At 41.1% G+C, this 16,011-nt stretch overlaps 1 protein-coding gene across 1 annotated transcript in view; it reads left to right on the top strand.

Annotated features, from left to right (window-relative positions):
• The window catches only part of CUBN (cubilin), a 388,954-nt gene extending 375,971 nt beyond the window's left edge, over positions 1 to 12,983 (top strand). The window contains exons 66-67 of the mRNA XM_073629712.1: positions 2,627 to 2,862; positions 12,730 to 12,983. Coding sequence (XP_073485813.1) covers positions 2,627 to 2,862; positions 12,730 to 12,837 — 344 coding nt within the window. The 3' untranslated portion in view covers positions 12,838 to 12,983. The remainder of the gene's footprint in view (positions 1 to 2,626; positions 2,863 to 12,729) is intronic.
• The last annotated feature ends 3,028 nt before the right edge of the window (positions 12,984 to 16,011 follow it).

The raw sequence follows: 16,011 nt of genomic DNA, 5'->3' as shown, positions 1-16,011 counted from the left end.
GGTGCGAATTGTCACTTGCCACGTCATATGCCACACATTGCGGATTGTCACTTGCCACGTTATCTGCCACTAGATGCGGATTGTCATTTGCCATGTCACCTGCCACTAGATGCAGATTGTCACTTGCCACGTCATCTGCCACTAGATGCGGATTGTCACTTGCCACCAGATGTGGATTGTCACGTGCCAGGTAAGGTGGTGTTTTGCTTGTTTCTTGTTTCTTTGTCCCAGAGACAGGCAGCAGAGAGATAATGTAATCTCCCTGCTGCCCACGCTACCTGCACAGTGAGGGCAGAAGTTACTGCAGAGATGTGGGGGCGGTGAGAGATGATGTCTTCTCTCGGCTCCCCTGCCCGTCGGCTCGCTGATTGGCCAGCCGCCCACACACACACACCTAGCCTGCTCAGTCTCATCCGCCCATCCACACACGGAGCCACCCGGCAGCCCGGCCAATCCGCTCTCTCACCCGCCTGCCCGCCCTCAAACGGAGCTGCCCGGCCCTCCTGCTCTCTTATCCGCCCGCGGCGGAGCCGCCGCTCTCGGAGCCGCTCGCTGAGCTCACCCGCCCGGCCTGCAACAGATTTCTCGGGAGTGGCAATTGCCCAATTGCCCCCCCCCCTCGGATCCGCCCCTGAACAGAGATTGGATTGAGATCTGGAGAATTTGAAGGTCAAGTCAACACCTCAAACTCTATATTGTGTTTCTCAAACCATTCTTGAACCATTGTTGCAGTGTGACAGGGCAGATTTTCCTGCTGAAGGAGGCCACTGCCATCAGGGAATTCTGTTTCCATGAAGGGGTGTACTTGGTCAGCAACACTGTTTAGGTAGGTGGTATGTGTCAAAGTAACATCCACATGAATGACAGGACTCAAGGTTTACCAGCAGAACAAAACCTTGAGTCCTGCCAGGAGAGGGAGCCGGGGGCAAGCCAGGGGAGGGAGTGTCATGCCCAAAGCATGGCACTCCCTCCCCTGGCTTGCCTTTTTCCCATAGTGCATCCGGGTGTCATTTCTTTCCCAAGCAACACACACACCTGGCCAGCCACATAATGTTAAAACGTGATTCGCCGGGCTATCTTCTTCCATTGCTCTGTGGTCCAGTTCTGATGCTCATGTGCCCATTGTAGGGGCTTTTGACTGTGGATACAGGTCAGCATGAGCACCCTGACTGGTCCTCAGCTATAACCCACAACAAACTGTGATGCCAATTTTTTATGTAACAAGATAATCAATGTTGTTCACTTGACAGTGGTCATACAGTTATGGATGATCGGTGTGTTTATCCACTTCAGCTCCGGAAGGTTTACCCCCCCTTCATGACCAGGCTCTGCGTTACTTTGACTGACAATTGTGCGGTCATGTGACACTGTACCCAAATAAAATTTTGTCCTATTTCCCCACAAATAGAGCTTTTTTTGGTGGCATTTGATCACCTCTGAGGTTTTTATTTTTTTGCACTATAAACAAAAAAAGACTGACAATTTTGACAAAAAAAAAAAACAAAACAATATTTCTTACTTTCTGCTGTAAAACATCTCCAATAAAAGAATGGAAAAAAATCTAATTTCTTCATTAATTTAGGCCAATATGTATTCTGCTACATATGTTTGGTAAAAAAATACCAATAAGCGTAAATTGATTGGTTTGTGCAAAAGTTTTAGCGTCTACAAACTATGGGGTAGAGTTATGGAGTTTTTATTTATTTATTTTTTACTAGTAATGGCGGTGATCAGCGATTTATAGTGGGACTGCAACATTGCGGTGGACAAATCAGACACTAACTGACACTTTTTGGGGACCAGTGACACTAATACAGTGATCTGTACTAAAAATATGCACTGTACTTGTACTAATAACACTGGCAGGGAAAGGGGTTAATATCAGGGACGATCAAAAGGTTAACTGTGTGCCTAACCTGTGCTTGTGTACATTGTGGGAGTTGCTTGTACTATGGGAAGGCAGAGATCTGTGTTCCTGCTTTGCAGGTACACAGGATCACAAAATTCCCATCTCACAGAATGGCGATCTGCCTTGTTTACATAGAAAAACAGGCAGAATGGCGGTCTGCCTAACGGGTCTGGGGTCGGTGGATATTGATTATTTATATATATATATAAATATGCCCCCAATATTGTCATAAAATCATATGCAATTACAATATTATCCATGTCTGTGTCTACGCGTTTCATGGTCTGAATCGACTTCCTCAGGACTCAGATGATATGATGATTGATCAACTTTATACACTGAATTTTATTGATAGTGGTTCCAAATTCTGTTACATATCTACAACAGATCAAATATTTCATCATATATTCATAAAATACCATGATAGTAAAACTATTTACATTGTTTATAATATGTTTTAATCTCATGATATGTTTTTAAACGATTGTGCTAATCTAAAAAATCTATTGGTGTGATGGTAATCCTGTGGAAATACACTTAACAGCTCTTACTGTAAAGAAGCCTTTTCCTTGTATAATTTCATTTATTAATGCAACCTTGTAAAGTAAAGCAATAACATCTTCCCATATACTGTTATTGATATGGTTTTATGTCTACTTAAATGCAGATAGCTGAACAAGTAATATTATTTATTGTACACTGTTTAACATTCTGCAGGTTGTGGGGGGACTCTGTTCGGAGATCACGGCTCGTTTACCAGTCCTGATTATCCTGGCACCTACAGTAACAACACCGACTGTGAATGGACAATTGTGGCTCCCATGAGAAGAGCAGTACGAATAAACTTTGCAGCATTCAGCATTGATGACCTCGGAGACTGTGCCAATAATTATCTCAAATTTTACAATGGACCTTCCTCTAACTCCCCATTAATTAGGACATTCTGTGGTCTGGTAAGCTTTCATCCAAATTCTTCAACTAGTCTAGAGAAAAATATGCAGACTACTAAAGCTCACCCCCTTCTAAAAACGTTAAAAGGAGAAACTTTTTTGGCCATACTTCCCCTGTGGGTCACAGGAGTGCACTTAGTTCTTCACTCCCGTGACCCAGATTCAGCCGACAGCGGGCTAAGGCCCTCTATTGGCTGAGGTCACAGAGCCCGTGTTCTGTCAAAACAGCCAATGTGAAAATCTACAACCAAGTCACTTCCAGTGACTCTCCAGCATCAGTAATTGGAGATTTGGACGAGTTTGCTGTTTTGACACAACACCGGCAGCGTATACACTACGGTACACGATATAATGACTGGACATTGTTAGTCCGCCCGCTAGTAACCAACAACATGAAATTGTATACGGTATGCAATATGCCCTAAATACTTTTACACAGTATGGTGATGAAATTAATAAATAATAAATAATAGATTTCATAAAATGTTATTAAATTCCATAAAAAGTAGAAAATATGATATGCAAATAAATGCCACAGGTGATTGCACTTCATCAAATCGCTTATGTTCCTCCCAAGGCAATCTACTCATGTGTAAAAAGCTGCACATCAGCTTTAGGTGTTCCGATACCACTTAAAACAGTGAAAATTATATAAAGTGAGATGCTAATGCGCTAATGATTATTTCAAAATATCGTGATAAAGATAAAAAATATATGATCTGAATACGTAAAAAATATATTGCACAGGTAGTTTCAATTATAGGGATCGCCTATATTGCTCCTAAAATCAATATGCAATTGTAGATGTCTTTTAATGCATATATATAAAATGGTCCTCAGTATGTATACATAGACAGCTGGTATTCACTTGTAGATTGCCCTTCTCCCTGATTCAATGGGGGATCAGCTTACAATCCAAATTCGCCCACAATACCCCGCTGGATGTTGGGAATCCACTGGCGTTTGGGCTTCAATGATTTAATTTTCGTTCATGCAAGAAATATATAAAACTTTCATTGCGCAGTGAACTATTGAGGTTTCATGGTAACACACAACAACAAGATGCACTCACTGTATGAGAATCGAATCTTGAGCGCATAAGGCAGTCAGCCGCCCACCGCGATCACCTCTCGCTCTGGCGTGCGAGTAAGGATCGGAGCAATGCTAAACACTCGGGTGACGTCACTTGGCTCCTCCCGATGCGTTGCGTCACATGTCACGTGACTTTATCAAGGGAAGCCCAAACGCCAGTGGATTCCCAACATCCAGCGGGGTATTGTGGGTGAATTTGGATTGTAAGCTGATCCCCCATCGAATCAGGGAGAAGGGCAATCTACAAGTGAATACCAGCTGTCTATGTATACATACTAAAGGACTATTTTATATATATATGCATTAAAAGACATCTACAATTGCAGATTGATATTAGGAGCAATATAGGCGATCCCTATAATTGAAACTACCTGTGCAATATATTTTTTACGTATTCAGATCATATATTTATTAATTTATTTTTTTATCTCTATCACGATATTTTGAAATAATCATTAGCGCACTATCTCACTTTATATAATTTTCACTGTTTTGAGTGGTATCGGAACACCTAAAGCTGACGTGCAGCTTTTTACACATGAGTAGATTGCCTTAGGAGGAATATAAGCGATTTGATTAAGTGCAATCACCTGTGGCATTTATTTGCATATCATATTTTCTACTTTTTATGGAATTTAATAACATTGTATCATTGTATGAAATCTATTATTTATTAATTTCATCACCATACTGTGTAAAAGTATTTAGCGCACTATCTCCCGTATACAATTTTATTTTTTGAGTGATATCAGAACACTTTAATAGAGGTGCAGCTTTATACACACACACACACACATACACATATATATATATATATATATATATATATATATATATATATATATATATATATATATTCTTTAAAAATAACAGTTTCAAGGTAGAAGTACATAAATTAACACACACTATTAAAGTGAACAATTATCTCACCTTAAATATATATATACCTCATCATTTGCACTAAGTTTTATCACGATTTTTAGGATAAGATAGTAATAGATTTTATAAAGTCACATCACTACACCTTTTGTATATGTTTATAAAAATATAATATTGCACAAGACACTAAAATAGTTCATTAGCGCGTCAGTTTATTACAATAACCAACAACATGGCCGCCTCCAAGGCGGCAACAAAATTTTTTCCTCCTTAGCCACTATTCGGTCAAAACAGCCAAGTAGGCGTGTACCGGAGTGTATATGCTGCTGGTGTTGTGTCAAAACTTCCATTTACTGATGCTGGAGAGTAACCAGAAGTGATGTGGTTGGAGATTTCGACGAGTTAGCTATTTTGACAGAACACTGGTCCAGGCTCTGGGGGATCCCAAAAATAATGTCAGGATCCGCCCAGTTGCTTGACAAAAGCTGGATCAGCCTCTCGGGGCACCACTGAGAGTCTGAGCCAGCCACTCTCTGCTCGGAGTGGGCCTAATGCTGCGTACACACGACCGGTTTTCCCATCAGAATAATCTTTGAAGGTTTTTCCGACGGAGTTCCAGTGAAACTGTCCTGCGTACACACGATCACACCAAAGTCTGATTGTCAAGAACCCAATGACGTACAACAAGTACGACAGGACTAGAAAAAGTAGCCAATAGCTTCCGTCTCGTACTTGCTTCAGAGCATGCGTTGTTTTTGGTCCGTCGGAACAGCACACAGACGAGCGGTTTTCCTGATAGGAATTGGTTCCGTCGGAAATATTTAGAACATGTTCTATTTCTAGGTCCGTCAGAATTTTCGAAAAAAAAAGTATGATGAGGCCTACACACGATCGGAATATACGATGAAATGCTTCTGTCTGACTTTTTCTGTCGGACATTCCGCTCGTGTGTACACGGCATAAGAACTGAGTAATCAGTGCTCTTTGATCGCTCAGTTCTCAGCATAGACGCAGAAGGGGACAGATGCAGCTTTGGACTGGTGCTGCAGCCAACTAGGTGAGCATGAATGTTTATTTGTCATTTCTGCACTTCTCTTTTAATTACCTGGCTGCAGCGTGGATCCTTTGGCTTTAATAATTCAACTCGCTGACCCAGAACAAGCAGGCAGCCAGTGAAAATCAGAATGTTTGATCTGCATACTGGCTACAGGCAAGTAGTTCTAAAGTCAAAAATGTTTTTACCCGAATGCATCACCCCTCCTGGTCCCTAAACACTTATCTGTCTCCTCTCATCATTCCAGTGCTGTCCCAGCTGCAGAGCTTTGGCTCTCTCTTCCTGGTTTCACAGGAGGCCCTTGGCTGCTGGTGCTGTCAGGCCAATCCAGTGAGGAAGGAGTGGGGGGTGTTGCCGAGCTGTGTGTGTGTCTATGGATGCACACAGTCCGGCTCAGAAGACACCTGCATGGATGCCCCCTCAGTACCCTGGGCTTGCTGAGGATGCACCCGGAGGAAGGAGGAGGGGACAGCGTCAGTGGGGGGCAGCCCAAGAGGAGCTAAAGGACCACTTTGTGCAACATTATTGCACAGAGCTGGTATCTTTTTTATTTTAGAACAAAAAAAAATTGCCTTTATTATAACTTTAAAATGGATTGAAGTCACTGGATCAGTATGACAACCAAGAAATATGAATTCTTTTCATAAAGAGAAGCGGTCAGCAATGGCAGCCTGCATATTTCTTTTGATATGGGTTTTCTTTACCTAAATGCTATGGCTTTTATTTAAAGTGTAAGTAATCTCTAACAATGAACTTTATTTGCTCCCTTTGGGGTTGACTTACTAAAACTGGAGAGTGCAAAACATAATGCCAATCGGCTTCCAGGTTTTTTTTTTTGGGGAGCAAAGCTTAATTGAACAAGCTGAAGTTAGAAGCTGATTGCCTACCATGCAGCAGATTTTGCACTGTCCAGTCTGTTCTTATACCACTAAAAAGCATTTAGTTATATCTGTTCAATAGGTAAAAAAAATACCTACTGATCCTGCCAGAAATCTAGTGAGCTGGTAACTTCCTGTGCTCTACGCTTGTGCTACCCTTTTCATTTATTTCTGTAAACTACAGAATGCCCTCCTCATGTTAAGAAGAAGGGAGGTGTTCTGTAGTCCTGCTCTAGGTTCCCAACACTGCTCCTCCATAGATACAGAAAAGTGAGTGTTGTTAGTTTAGGACAGGAAGTGTGTTACTGGCAGGAAAAAAAAAAAAGAAACAAAAGTCAGCCACCACATCTAAACATCTAAAACCTAAAGGTTGAAAGTGTAACTGAAGGTACAACATGTTATTTTTTTTTTCCATTTAGGATAGAGTAAATGAGGGTTATAACCCCTGTAAAGTTGTTTTTTTTTTTTTTTTTTTGCCGTCTGTGTCCCATAGGGGAGATTTCCTTTTATTTCCTGTCCAATAGCCAAAACGGGCTAGAGGGAGCAAATCCCTTCAAAGTGAGGGAATCCTGGAGTGTCACGAGAACTGGTGTCCCTATTGGAAGATTTCCCCTCTATTACTGTTCCAGTGTCAACCCAAAATTTGGGATTTTCTTTTACTTTTGCTTTCAATGATATTAGTAAACAGGACAGATAGAGAGAGTAAATCTCCCTAACAGGGGCACAGACAGCAATAAAAACAGACAGGTGTTCTAATCCCTCTCCACTCTATCCAAAACTAAAAAAAAAAGTTTTGTCTTTAGTTACACTTTAAAATCTATTTTTACAACGTGATTGCCATCTAGAGGCCAATATGAGAACTGCAGCAGTGTATGTGCTAAAATTAGTAAAGTAATGGGATGACCTTTTACAAATGAAGACAATTCACCTTTGAGGTGTGTGGCATCTTTTCCATTCGGTGGCTGAAAACATGTCATTTGGTGCAATGTCTGTGGAGGCCAATGAGAGGAATTCTCAAGTAAAAAAAGGAGTAGTCTCATTGTTGCGAGAAGCTTCTAAAAGCCTCAGATCACTGTTGAATAATGGTTTATAGTTTTCTAAAGAGACATTACTTAAAGCATGGAGAAATACGGGAGCTGTCATTTCTATAAATGCAACTTGCCTGGCTGTTATATTGTCCCTTTGTCCTCAATATGTCCGAGTCGCTGACACAGAGCAAAGAACATATCATGAGAGGCATAGTAAAGGCAAAAGTCTTCATCTATATAATAGTTCTGGGTTAGTGGCTAAAGGTATGAAGGCAAAAGGATCAGTATGACAGCCAGTCAACTGGCATTTGTAGAATAAGATGTTGGCAATGGCAGCCTCCTTGTTTTTCTCAGGAAAGACTTCCTTCCATTTAATTTAAACACAACAGTGCAGCGCTCATAAACATAAATGTCTATATGCATATATGCATAATAAATAGTAAATGGTGCTTATACTATATATAATACAAAGAGCAAAAACATAAGTGTGAGGATAAAGTGCTTTAAATTCAAACAACTCGTGCATATACAAAAAATGTGAAAAGCATATAAGTGCATGAAAGTCCCACAACAAAAGCTAAAACTGTCATAATAATCTTCTTTGTACATAGCAGATAGAGAAGTGAACCCCAAACAAAAGCTTCTGAATATCCAGTTGTTAAGACCACTATGTAAACCACCATAGTGCATGAAGAGTGAGGGCTTACCGGATTCCAATGACCCTAAGGAGAGGTCCAACTGTTTTTTTTTTAAGTACCTCCGATCTATCACTGAGTATCTCGTGAAGGCTATGCGTTGAGACTCCATACACAAGTAACACCATAAAAGAAGAAAACATGCGCCATCCATTAAAAACAGCTACGTTTAATGAAATAAGTCACTTACAATGGATGGAGGTTAAACAGGCACTTCAAACCATGTGTGTTTGTTATTTTCCCAAAAGCAAGATGGCTGCGGCTGGTCCGCGCATACGCAATAGCGTGTATTCTGGCTCGATCCTACGCATTTCGTCACATGTGACGTCATCAGGGGCACTTCCTCTCATTGCTAGTATATGTTACTGCTTCCACTATTGGGAGCCATAGGCAGTCATCAAAGAGTTGAACACTGCTCTTACCATTCAAGTTGCTCCATACCATGTAAGCTGTCCCACCACTAGGGTGTAACTTCTAAAGTGGGAGGGGGGTGGTGGAGGGGATTTTGTTCTTGAACATAGTGCCAGTCTGCTGTCACTCCTTATGGTATGGACTATGCTATAGTGGGCTAAATTTTTATTGGCTAACAAGAGCTATTAAAGGAGCACATGGCACACCATAGTATCTGCCCTAGAGAGGTCTGGATAGTGCTGGGTACAGGGACACACTGCAGCTGCTACACTTCATAGAAAGTAAAGCACTATATGAGTACAGGATCATTCTGTAACCACTTCCGGACCGCCGCACGCCGATATACGTCCTAACTTTGAAGAAGGATATCTTTGTTATGTCAGCAGCTAGCTACCATAACCCCGGTATCCTCTTCTTCAGCGGGTGGTCCGGTTTCCGATAATAGTGGTCTCTGCGGCGGATTCACCACAAAATAACTTTTATTGGTGGCGGGAGAGGCCCCTTCCTCCCGCCGCTCTCCTGTGCCCTCCACTGGTAGCAGCAGAGGCGATCGGATCCTTCCCCTTCCTGGGTATGGTGATGAGTGAGGAGAAGATGACCCCCACTCATCTCCATACCATTGCAGGGCGGAAACTACCTCAAAATGCTTTTTTTTTTTTTTCAAATGACAACATTTTTTTACATTTTTTTTAGTGTAAATATGAGATCTCAGGTCTTTTTGACCACAGATCTCATATTTAAGAGGTCCTGTCATGCTTTTTTTCTATTACAAGGGATGTTTTAATTTCAGGAATAAAAGTGACACATATTTTTTTTTTTAAAAGAACAGTGTAATAACTCACGTATGCGTTCGCGCGTGCAGAAGCGAACGCATATGTGAGTAGCGCCCGCATATGAAAACAGTGTTCAAACTACACATGTGAGGTATCACAGTGATTGGTAGAGCGGGAGAAGTAATTCTAGCCCCAGACCTCCTCTGTAACGCAAAACATGCAACCTGTAGACTTTTTTAAACATCGCAATTTTTAAGGGTCGAGATTTTTAAGGGTAAAAGTTTGTCGCCATTCCAGGAGCGCGCAAAATTTTAAAGTATTACATGTTAGGTATCAATTTACTCGGCGTAACATTATCTTTCACAATATAAAAAAAAAATTGGGCTAACTTTACTGTTGTCTTATTTTTTTATTCAAAATGTGTTTGTTTTTTTTTTAAAAAAAAGTGCGCTTCTCTAGTGTTAGAAAAAAAATGTATAATGTTTGGGGGTTCTAAGTAATTTTCTAGCAAAAAAAAAACTGTTTTTAACTTGTAAACAACAAATCTCAGAAAGAGGCTCGGTCCTTAAGTGGGTAAAGACTGAGCGAATGTAAAGGAGTGAGGAAGCATTATCCTTTTATCAAAAGGAGGGCAATAAAGAGGGGTGCAAGAATATTTGAGGGAGGCCAGGACAGAATAGGGGAAGGCACACCTCAAAGTGTATTTAAACCCAAAGTCAAAAATGTATTACAGCTTACCAGCTTTCCTTTAATGTGGAGGCTGCATTTGTTTTCTTCTTGTCTCTTCATTTTCTTCCGGCAATTCTGTGAATAACACACTTCTGGTCTATGGGTGGCAACTCCTCCACTGTATCTTTGGAAGGAGCTATGGTTGTCACTGGGACTGGGCTTCAAACATGTCTGCCTTTGTTCATCTCCATTACATGGGGATCGGTAGTTCACATAAAAAGATTACTTTTTTTTTTTGTTTTTGTTTCGGTTGAACTAGATGGACTTGTGTCTTTTTCAACCTGACCAACTATGTAACATTCAGTGCAGCTCACAGGAAGCGACAAGGACACTGCATTTTTGGCAAGATCAACGGATATTTTCATGCTGCTAAAAAAGAAAACAAAAATAAAAAAAAAACAAAATGCATATACAAGTGTTTTTTTTTTAAATTATGGATCTAAATGCAGCTACATTGTTTTCAAAGGAGCCATATACACAGGTGTGTAAACCTGAGCTACATTCAGATCCGTAACACACAATCCAAAAATCTGTGTCTAAGAACATGTCATTTATCTGCTTATGCATGTAAACGCATGTATACGTGGGTAAATTAAGTCTAAACAAAGGGGGAAAACAAATTATCATAAGAACAAGTTATGTACTCATACGCATCTTTACGTGTTTAAGAACATCTATACGCAAGTATTTTTCTTATCATTACACTTTTCTCCTAGAAAACTCATGTATAATAACATCAGTAAAAATTTTACGGCCGTGTGAATGAAGCCTGAAAAGTACATTATAAGCTAAGACTTCATTCACATGGTTGTAAAAATGTTACTGATGTTATTTTACACGTGTTTTCTAGGAGAAACGTTCCTGTGTAACGATCAGCAAAATACTTGTGTATAGATTTGTTTAAATGCATAAAGACGCATATGCATGCATAACTTGTTTTGATTATAATTATTTTTCCCTTTGTTTAGACCTAATTTATGCGTTTACAAACACGCATACATGCATTTATATTCATAAGGCTCCATGCACACCATAGCTCATAAACGGCCGTTTTATTGAGTTTGGACGTTTTTTTTTAACAGCCCATAAACTGCACTCTATGTTATCCTATGTGTCCGTGCACACATGGATGTTTTTGAACTTTTATCAGCAGTGGAGTTTATGAGATGTTTTCTGAACGCCATAAAATCGCGTTCAGGAGTTGTTTTTCTGACCACAAAAAACGCCAAACGCTGATAAACGTCGATAAACGCTCAAACGTGTCTCACCAGCATTTTTTAAATTTTTTTTATGTTTTCGATCCATTGAAAAGAAAAAAATTTTCAAAAATAAAAAACCTCTAATGCGGAAAACCGCTACAAAACGCTAATAACCGCTATTGCAAAAATGTTAAAAAAAGTTGAAAGACTCACCGCAAAGCTACTGGAGTTTTTATAACGTTATTTTACCGTCCAGTGTGCATGGAGCCTAAATGCATAAATCGCATGTTCTTAAGACCCCTTTCACACTGGAGCGTTTTGCAGGTGCTATAGCGTTAAAAATAGCGCCTGCAAACCGCCCTGAAACAGCTGCTCCATTCACTCCAGTGTGAAAGCCCGAGGGCTTTCACACTGGAGCAGTGCGCTGGCAGGGTGTCAGAAAAAAGTCCTGCTAGCAGCTTCTTTGGAGCGGTGAACTCACGGCTCCTCCACCGCTGCTCCCCATTGAAATCAATAGGGAAGCGCTGCGATACCGTCAGCAAAATGCCAGCGGCGTTTTGCGGGCGGATTTAACCCCTTTTCAGCCACTAGCGGGGGGTTAAAACCACCCCACTAGTGGCCGAATAACGCTGCTAAAACGACGGTAAAGCGGCGCTAGAAATAGCGCCGCTTTACTGCTGATGCCAGTGGCGGCACAGTGTGAAATGGGTCTAAATGCAGATTTTTGGATTCTGTGTTATAGATCTGAAAGCAGCTCATGTTTACACACCTGTGTGAATGGCTTCATTGAAAACAACGTAGCTGTATTTAGATCCGTAATTTAAAAAAAATACTTGTATATGCGTTTTTTGGCTGTGTGAATGAGACCTAATGCAGCCACTGTATCTAAGCACTGGTAAGTTGCAAAATGTTATACTTTTTATTCATAGGTTTCGATATCCTTTAACATTGTACAAAGGACTTTTATTCTTTTAATTTCCCTTTATCTATAGTGGTGGTGATGCTTGAACAAAAGTTACTAAACTTTTATTCAAGCTGCCATATAGCTAATGTGACCCCATATCCCTGTTCCTGCAAAGGAGGATGTTGCTATACAGATCAATATTATTTACTGTCTCTTTTTTCTCTTTAGGATGGAAATATCGCTTCATTCAATAGCACGTCTCATCAGGTGTTTGTTAAATTTCATGCAGACTCTGTCACACTGCCGTCATATTTTAGAGTCATTTGGAGCTCTTGAGTCAAAGAAAACTTTTTACAATTACTCCCACAGTTCAAGACAGTTATCTGACAATTCTGCGCAGAACACATTCCATATCTAACAGTTCATGTAATTGTATATATGTGCCTACTGATACATTTCTATTTTACAATAAAGATTCTATCACAAAATAAAATTAAATCTGAAGTTTACTTATCTATTTTGCCTTTCCTGGTCGTCCCCCCCCCCCCCCCCCCCCAGATCAACATACTTCTGAAATGTTTAACCACTTCAGCCCCGGAAGAATTTACCCCCTTCCTGACCAGAGCACTTTTTGCGATTCGGCACTGCGTCGCTTTAACTGACAATTGCGCGGTCGTGCAACGCTGTACCCAAACAAAATTGACGTCCTTTTTTTCCCACAAATAGAGCTTTCTTTAAGTGGTATTTGATCTCCTCTGCGGTTTTTATTTCTTGCGCTATAAACAATAAAAGATCAACAATTTTGAAAAACACATTATTTTTTACTTTTTACTATAATAAATATCCTCCAAAAATATATAAAAAAAACTAATTTTTTCCTCAGTTTAGGCCAATATGTATTCTACATATTTTTGGTAAAAAAAAATTGCAATAAGAGTATATTGATTGGTTTGCGCAAAAGTTATAGCGTCTACAAAATAGGGGATAGATTTATAGCATTTTTATTATTTTTTTTTTTTTTTTTACTAGTAATGGCGGCGATCTGTGATTTTTATCGTGACTATGACATTATGGCGGACACATCGGACAATTTTGACACATTTTTGGAACCATTGGCATTAATACAGCGATCAGTGCGATTAAAAATGCATTGATTACTGTAAAAATATCACTGGCAGTGAAGGGGTTAACGCTAGGGGGCGGTGAAGGGGTGAATTGTGTTCCCTGGGAGGTGTTTCTAACTGAAGGGGGAGGGGACTGACTAGAGGAAGTGACGGATCGTGCTTCCTAGCTAATAGGAACACACGATCAGTCACTCCTCTCAGAACAGAACAGGGAAGTGTGTGTGTTTACACACACTCGTCCCTGTTCTGTGTCTCCTGGTCACAATCGCTTGTGGCCAGCGGTCATCGCGAATGTCGGGCACGAGCATCGGCATCCCCACCGCGCCTGCTATCCGGACCCCGCGAGATCACGTAGAGTAACGTGATTTTGCGCAGGGGAGCCAGCCTACCACAGTAAAACTGCGGGGGCTGGTCCGGTAGCGGTTAAATAGAACCTTTGCATTTTCGTGACATACTTTAAACCCCATGACATCATCACTGGGTCTTTGTGCTTCTCTTTGCAAGGCAGCCAGATCATGACTGGTGGGAGGGGCCAGCAGGATGCTGTACATGGTTTCAAGTAAATATCACAGCACCTTGCCTTAGTACTCCTCTCAAGATCCCCCAGCCCAGGAGTAGGCTGGCTCTTTGGAACAATTAAGCAAATATCAAAATGTGTGAGTGTCAGTCTGAAGGAGAGGGCATTCCTAGGCAGACCATATCTGAATACAGACTTCCCTAGGGAACATTCACATATGATGCTAAGTCGCTACATGATTGATAGACGGGAAATGCAATGCATGGAAGTAGTGGGTCAGGGACAGTCAGGCTAGGGAGGAAAGGCTGAGAAGATGGGCAACACAGCACTTTTGCCTAACAGCACTGGGGTTGCTGGTTCAAGTCCCAACCATGGTGCTACCTAACTAGAGTTTGCATGTTCTCCCTGTTCCTGTGTGGGTTTCCTCCGGGTACTCTGGTTTCCTCCCACATTCCAAAGACACGCTGATAGGTTAATTGGCTCTAGTATGTGTATGTATGAATGTGAAATATGGACCCTAGATTGTAAGCTCTTTGAGGGCAGGGACTGATGTGAAGTACAGTTTACATGTAAAGCACTGTGTAAATCAACGGTGCTATATAAGTACCCAAAATAAATAAATAAAAGGTACTGAATGTCCTTAGCCATGAGATGGGCTCTATCTGGCTTGTTGCAGCTTCTAATGCACACTGTGAGAAGTTTGGAGTGCGTAGTAAAATCAGAGTCTGAATTTTCAGTACAGAAGAGGACAGGGACTTTTTCTGAAAGCAGTGTGCAAGACTATAAATCTGGTTCCCTGGGTTGCAAATGATAAAATGTGGTGCCGTAGCAAAAATGGGCATTTCTAATTGCGTCCATTATTGGTCATGGCTTAAAGTTTGTGGTTACATAGAGTCTGAGTTGACTTACATAGTATAAAATAAGACAGAGTTGAATAGGGAATGTACAGCACAGTATCTATGGAGGGGCCAGGACCCAGCATTGGACACTGAGGCACCTTTTCAGGTAGTAGTAGTATTGGAGTTCCTGACCCCTGACCTCTGCTTCACTCAATACTGACCCCTGATATCTGAGTCACTACTGACCTTCTAGTCACTTACCACTGACCTCTATGTCACTACTGACTGCTGACCTCTGTGTCAATTGCTACTGACCTCTGAGCCTCTTCTGACCCCTGAACTCTGCATCACTTATTCCTGACCCTTGAACTCTGCATTACTTACTACTGACCTCTGAACTCTATGTTACTACTCACCTCTGCATCACTTACTGCTAAACTCTGAGCTCTGCGTTACTTATAACTGACCCCTGGATCACTTACTGTTGACCTCTAACTACTGACCTCTAAATCACTTACTGCAGAGTTCAGGGGTCAAAAGTAAGTGATGCAGAATTCAGCGTTAGTAATGACACAGAGTACAGAGTTCAGTAGTAAGCGACCTTCTTTCTCACAGTACTAACAACTCTCCTCTGCACTGCCTACCTCTATCCTCCATCTTCCTGGACTCTTCTTAGTTCTAAGTGATTTGCAAGTCCGGCTCTTCTCCCCTTCTCTTATTTCCTCATCCAGTAGACAGGGCTACATTACAGCTAATCATAGCCCTGCCTACTGGACCTGCGGAAAAAAGAAGAGGGAGATACTGTACCGTGAGTAGTGTTAGGAGTCCAGGAAGAAGGATAACAGAGGTAAGGAAATCCCCCTTCTGTCTCCGCTCTGCTTATTTATTATTATTATAATACAGGATTTATATAGCGCCAACAGTTTATGCAGTGCTTTATGCTGGGGAGAGGGCAGGAACTAGGGGGCAGGGCTATGATTGGCTCAGCAAACACATCCAACCATAGCCCCGCCTCCCTTTAAAGCTGGTA

The sequence above is a fragment of the Aquarana catesbeiana genome, linkage group LG05 (assembly GCF_042186555.1).
Source record: "Aquarana catesbeiana isolate 2022-GZ linkage group LG05, ASM4218655v1, whole genome shotgun sequence".
Classification (NCBI taxonomy): domain Eukaryota; kingdom Metazoa; phylum Chordata; class Amphibia; order Anura; family Ranidae; genus Aquarana; species Aquarana catesbeiana.
This window is presented reverse-complemented; position numbering and strand designations above follow the sequence as displayed.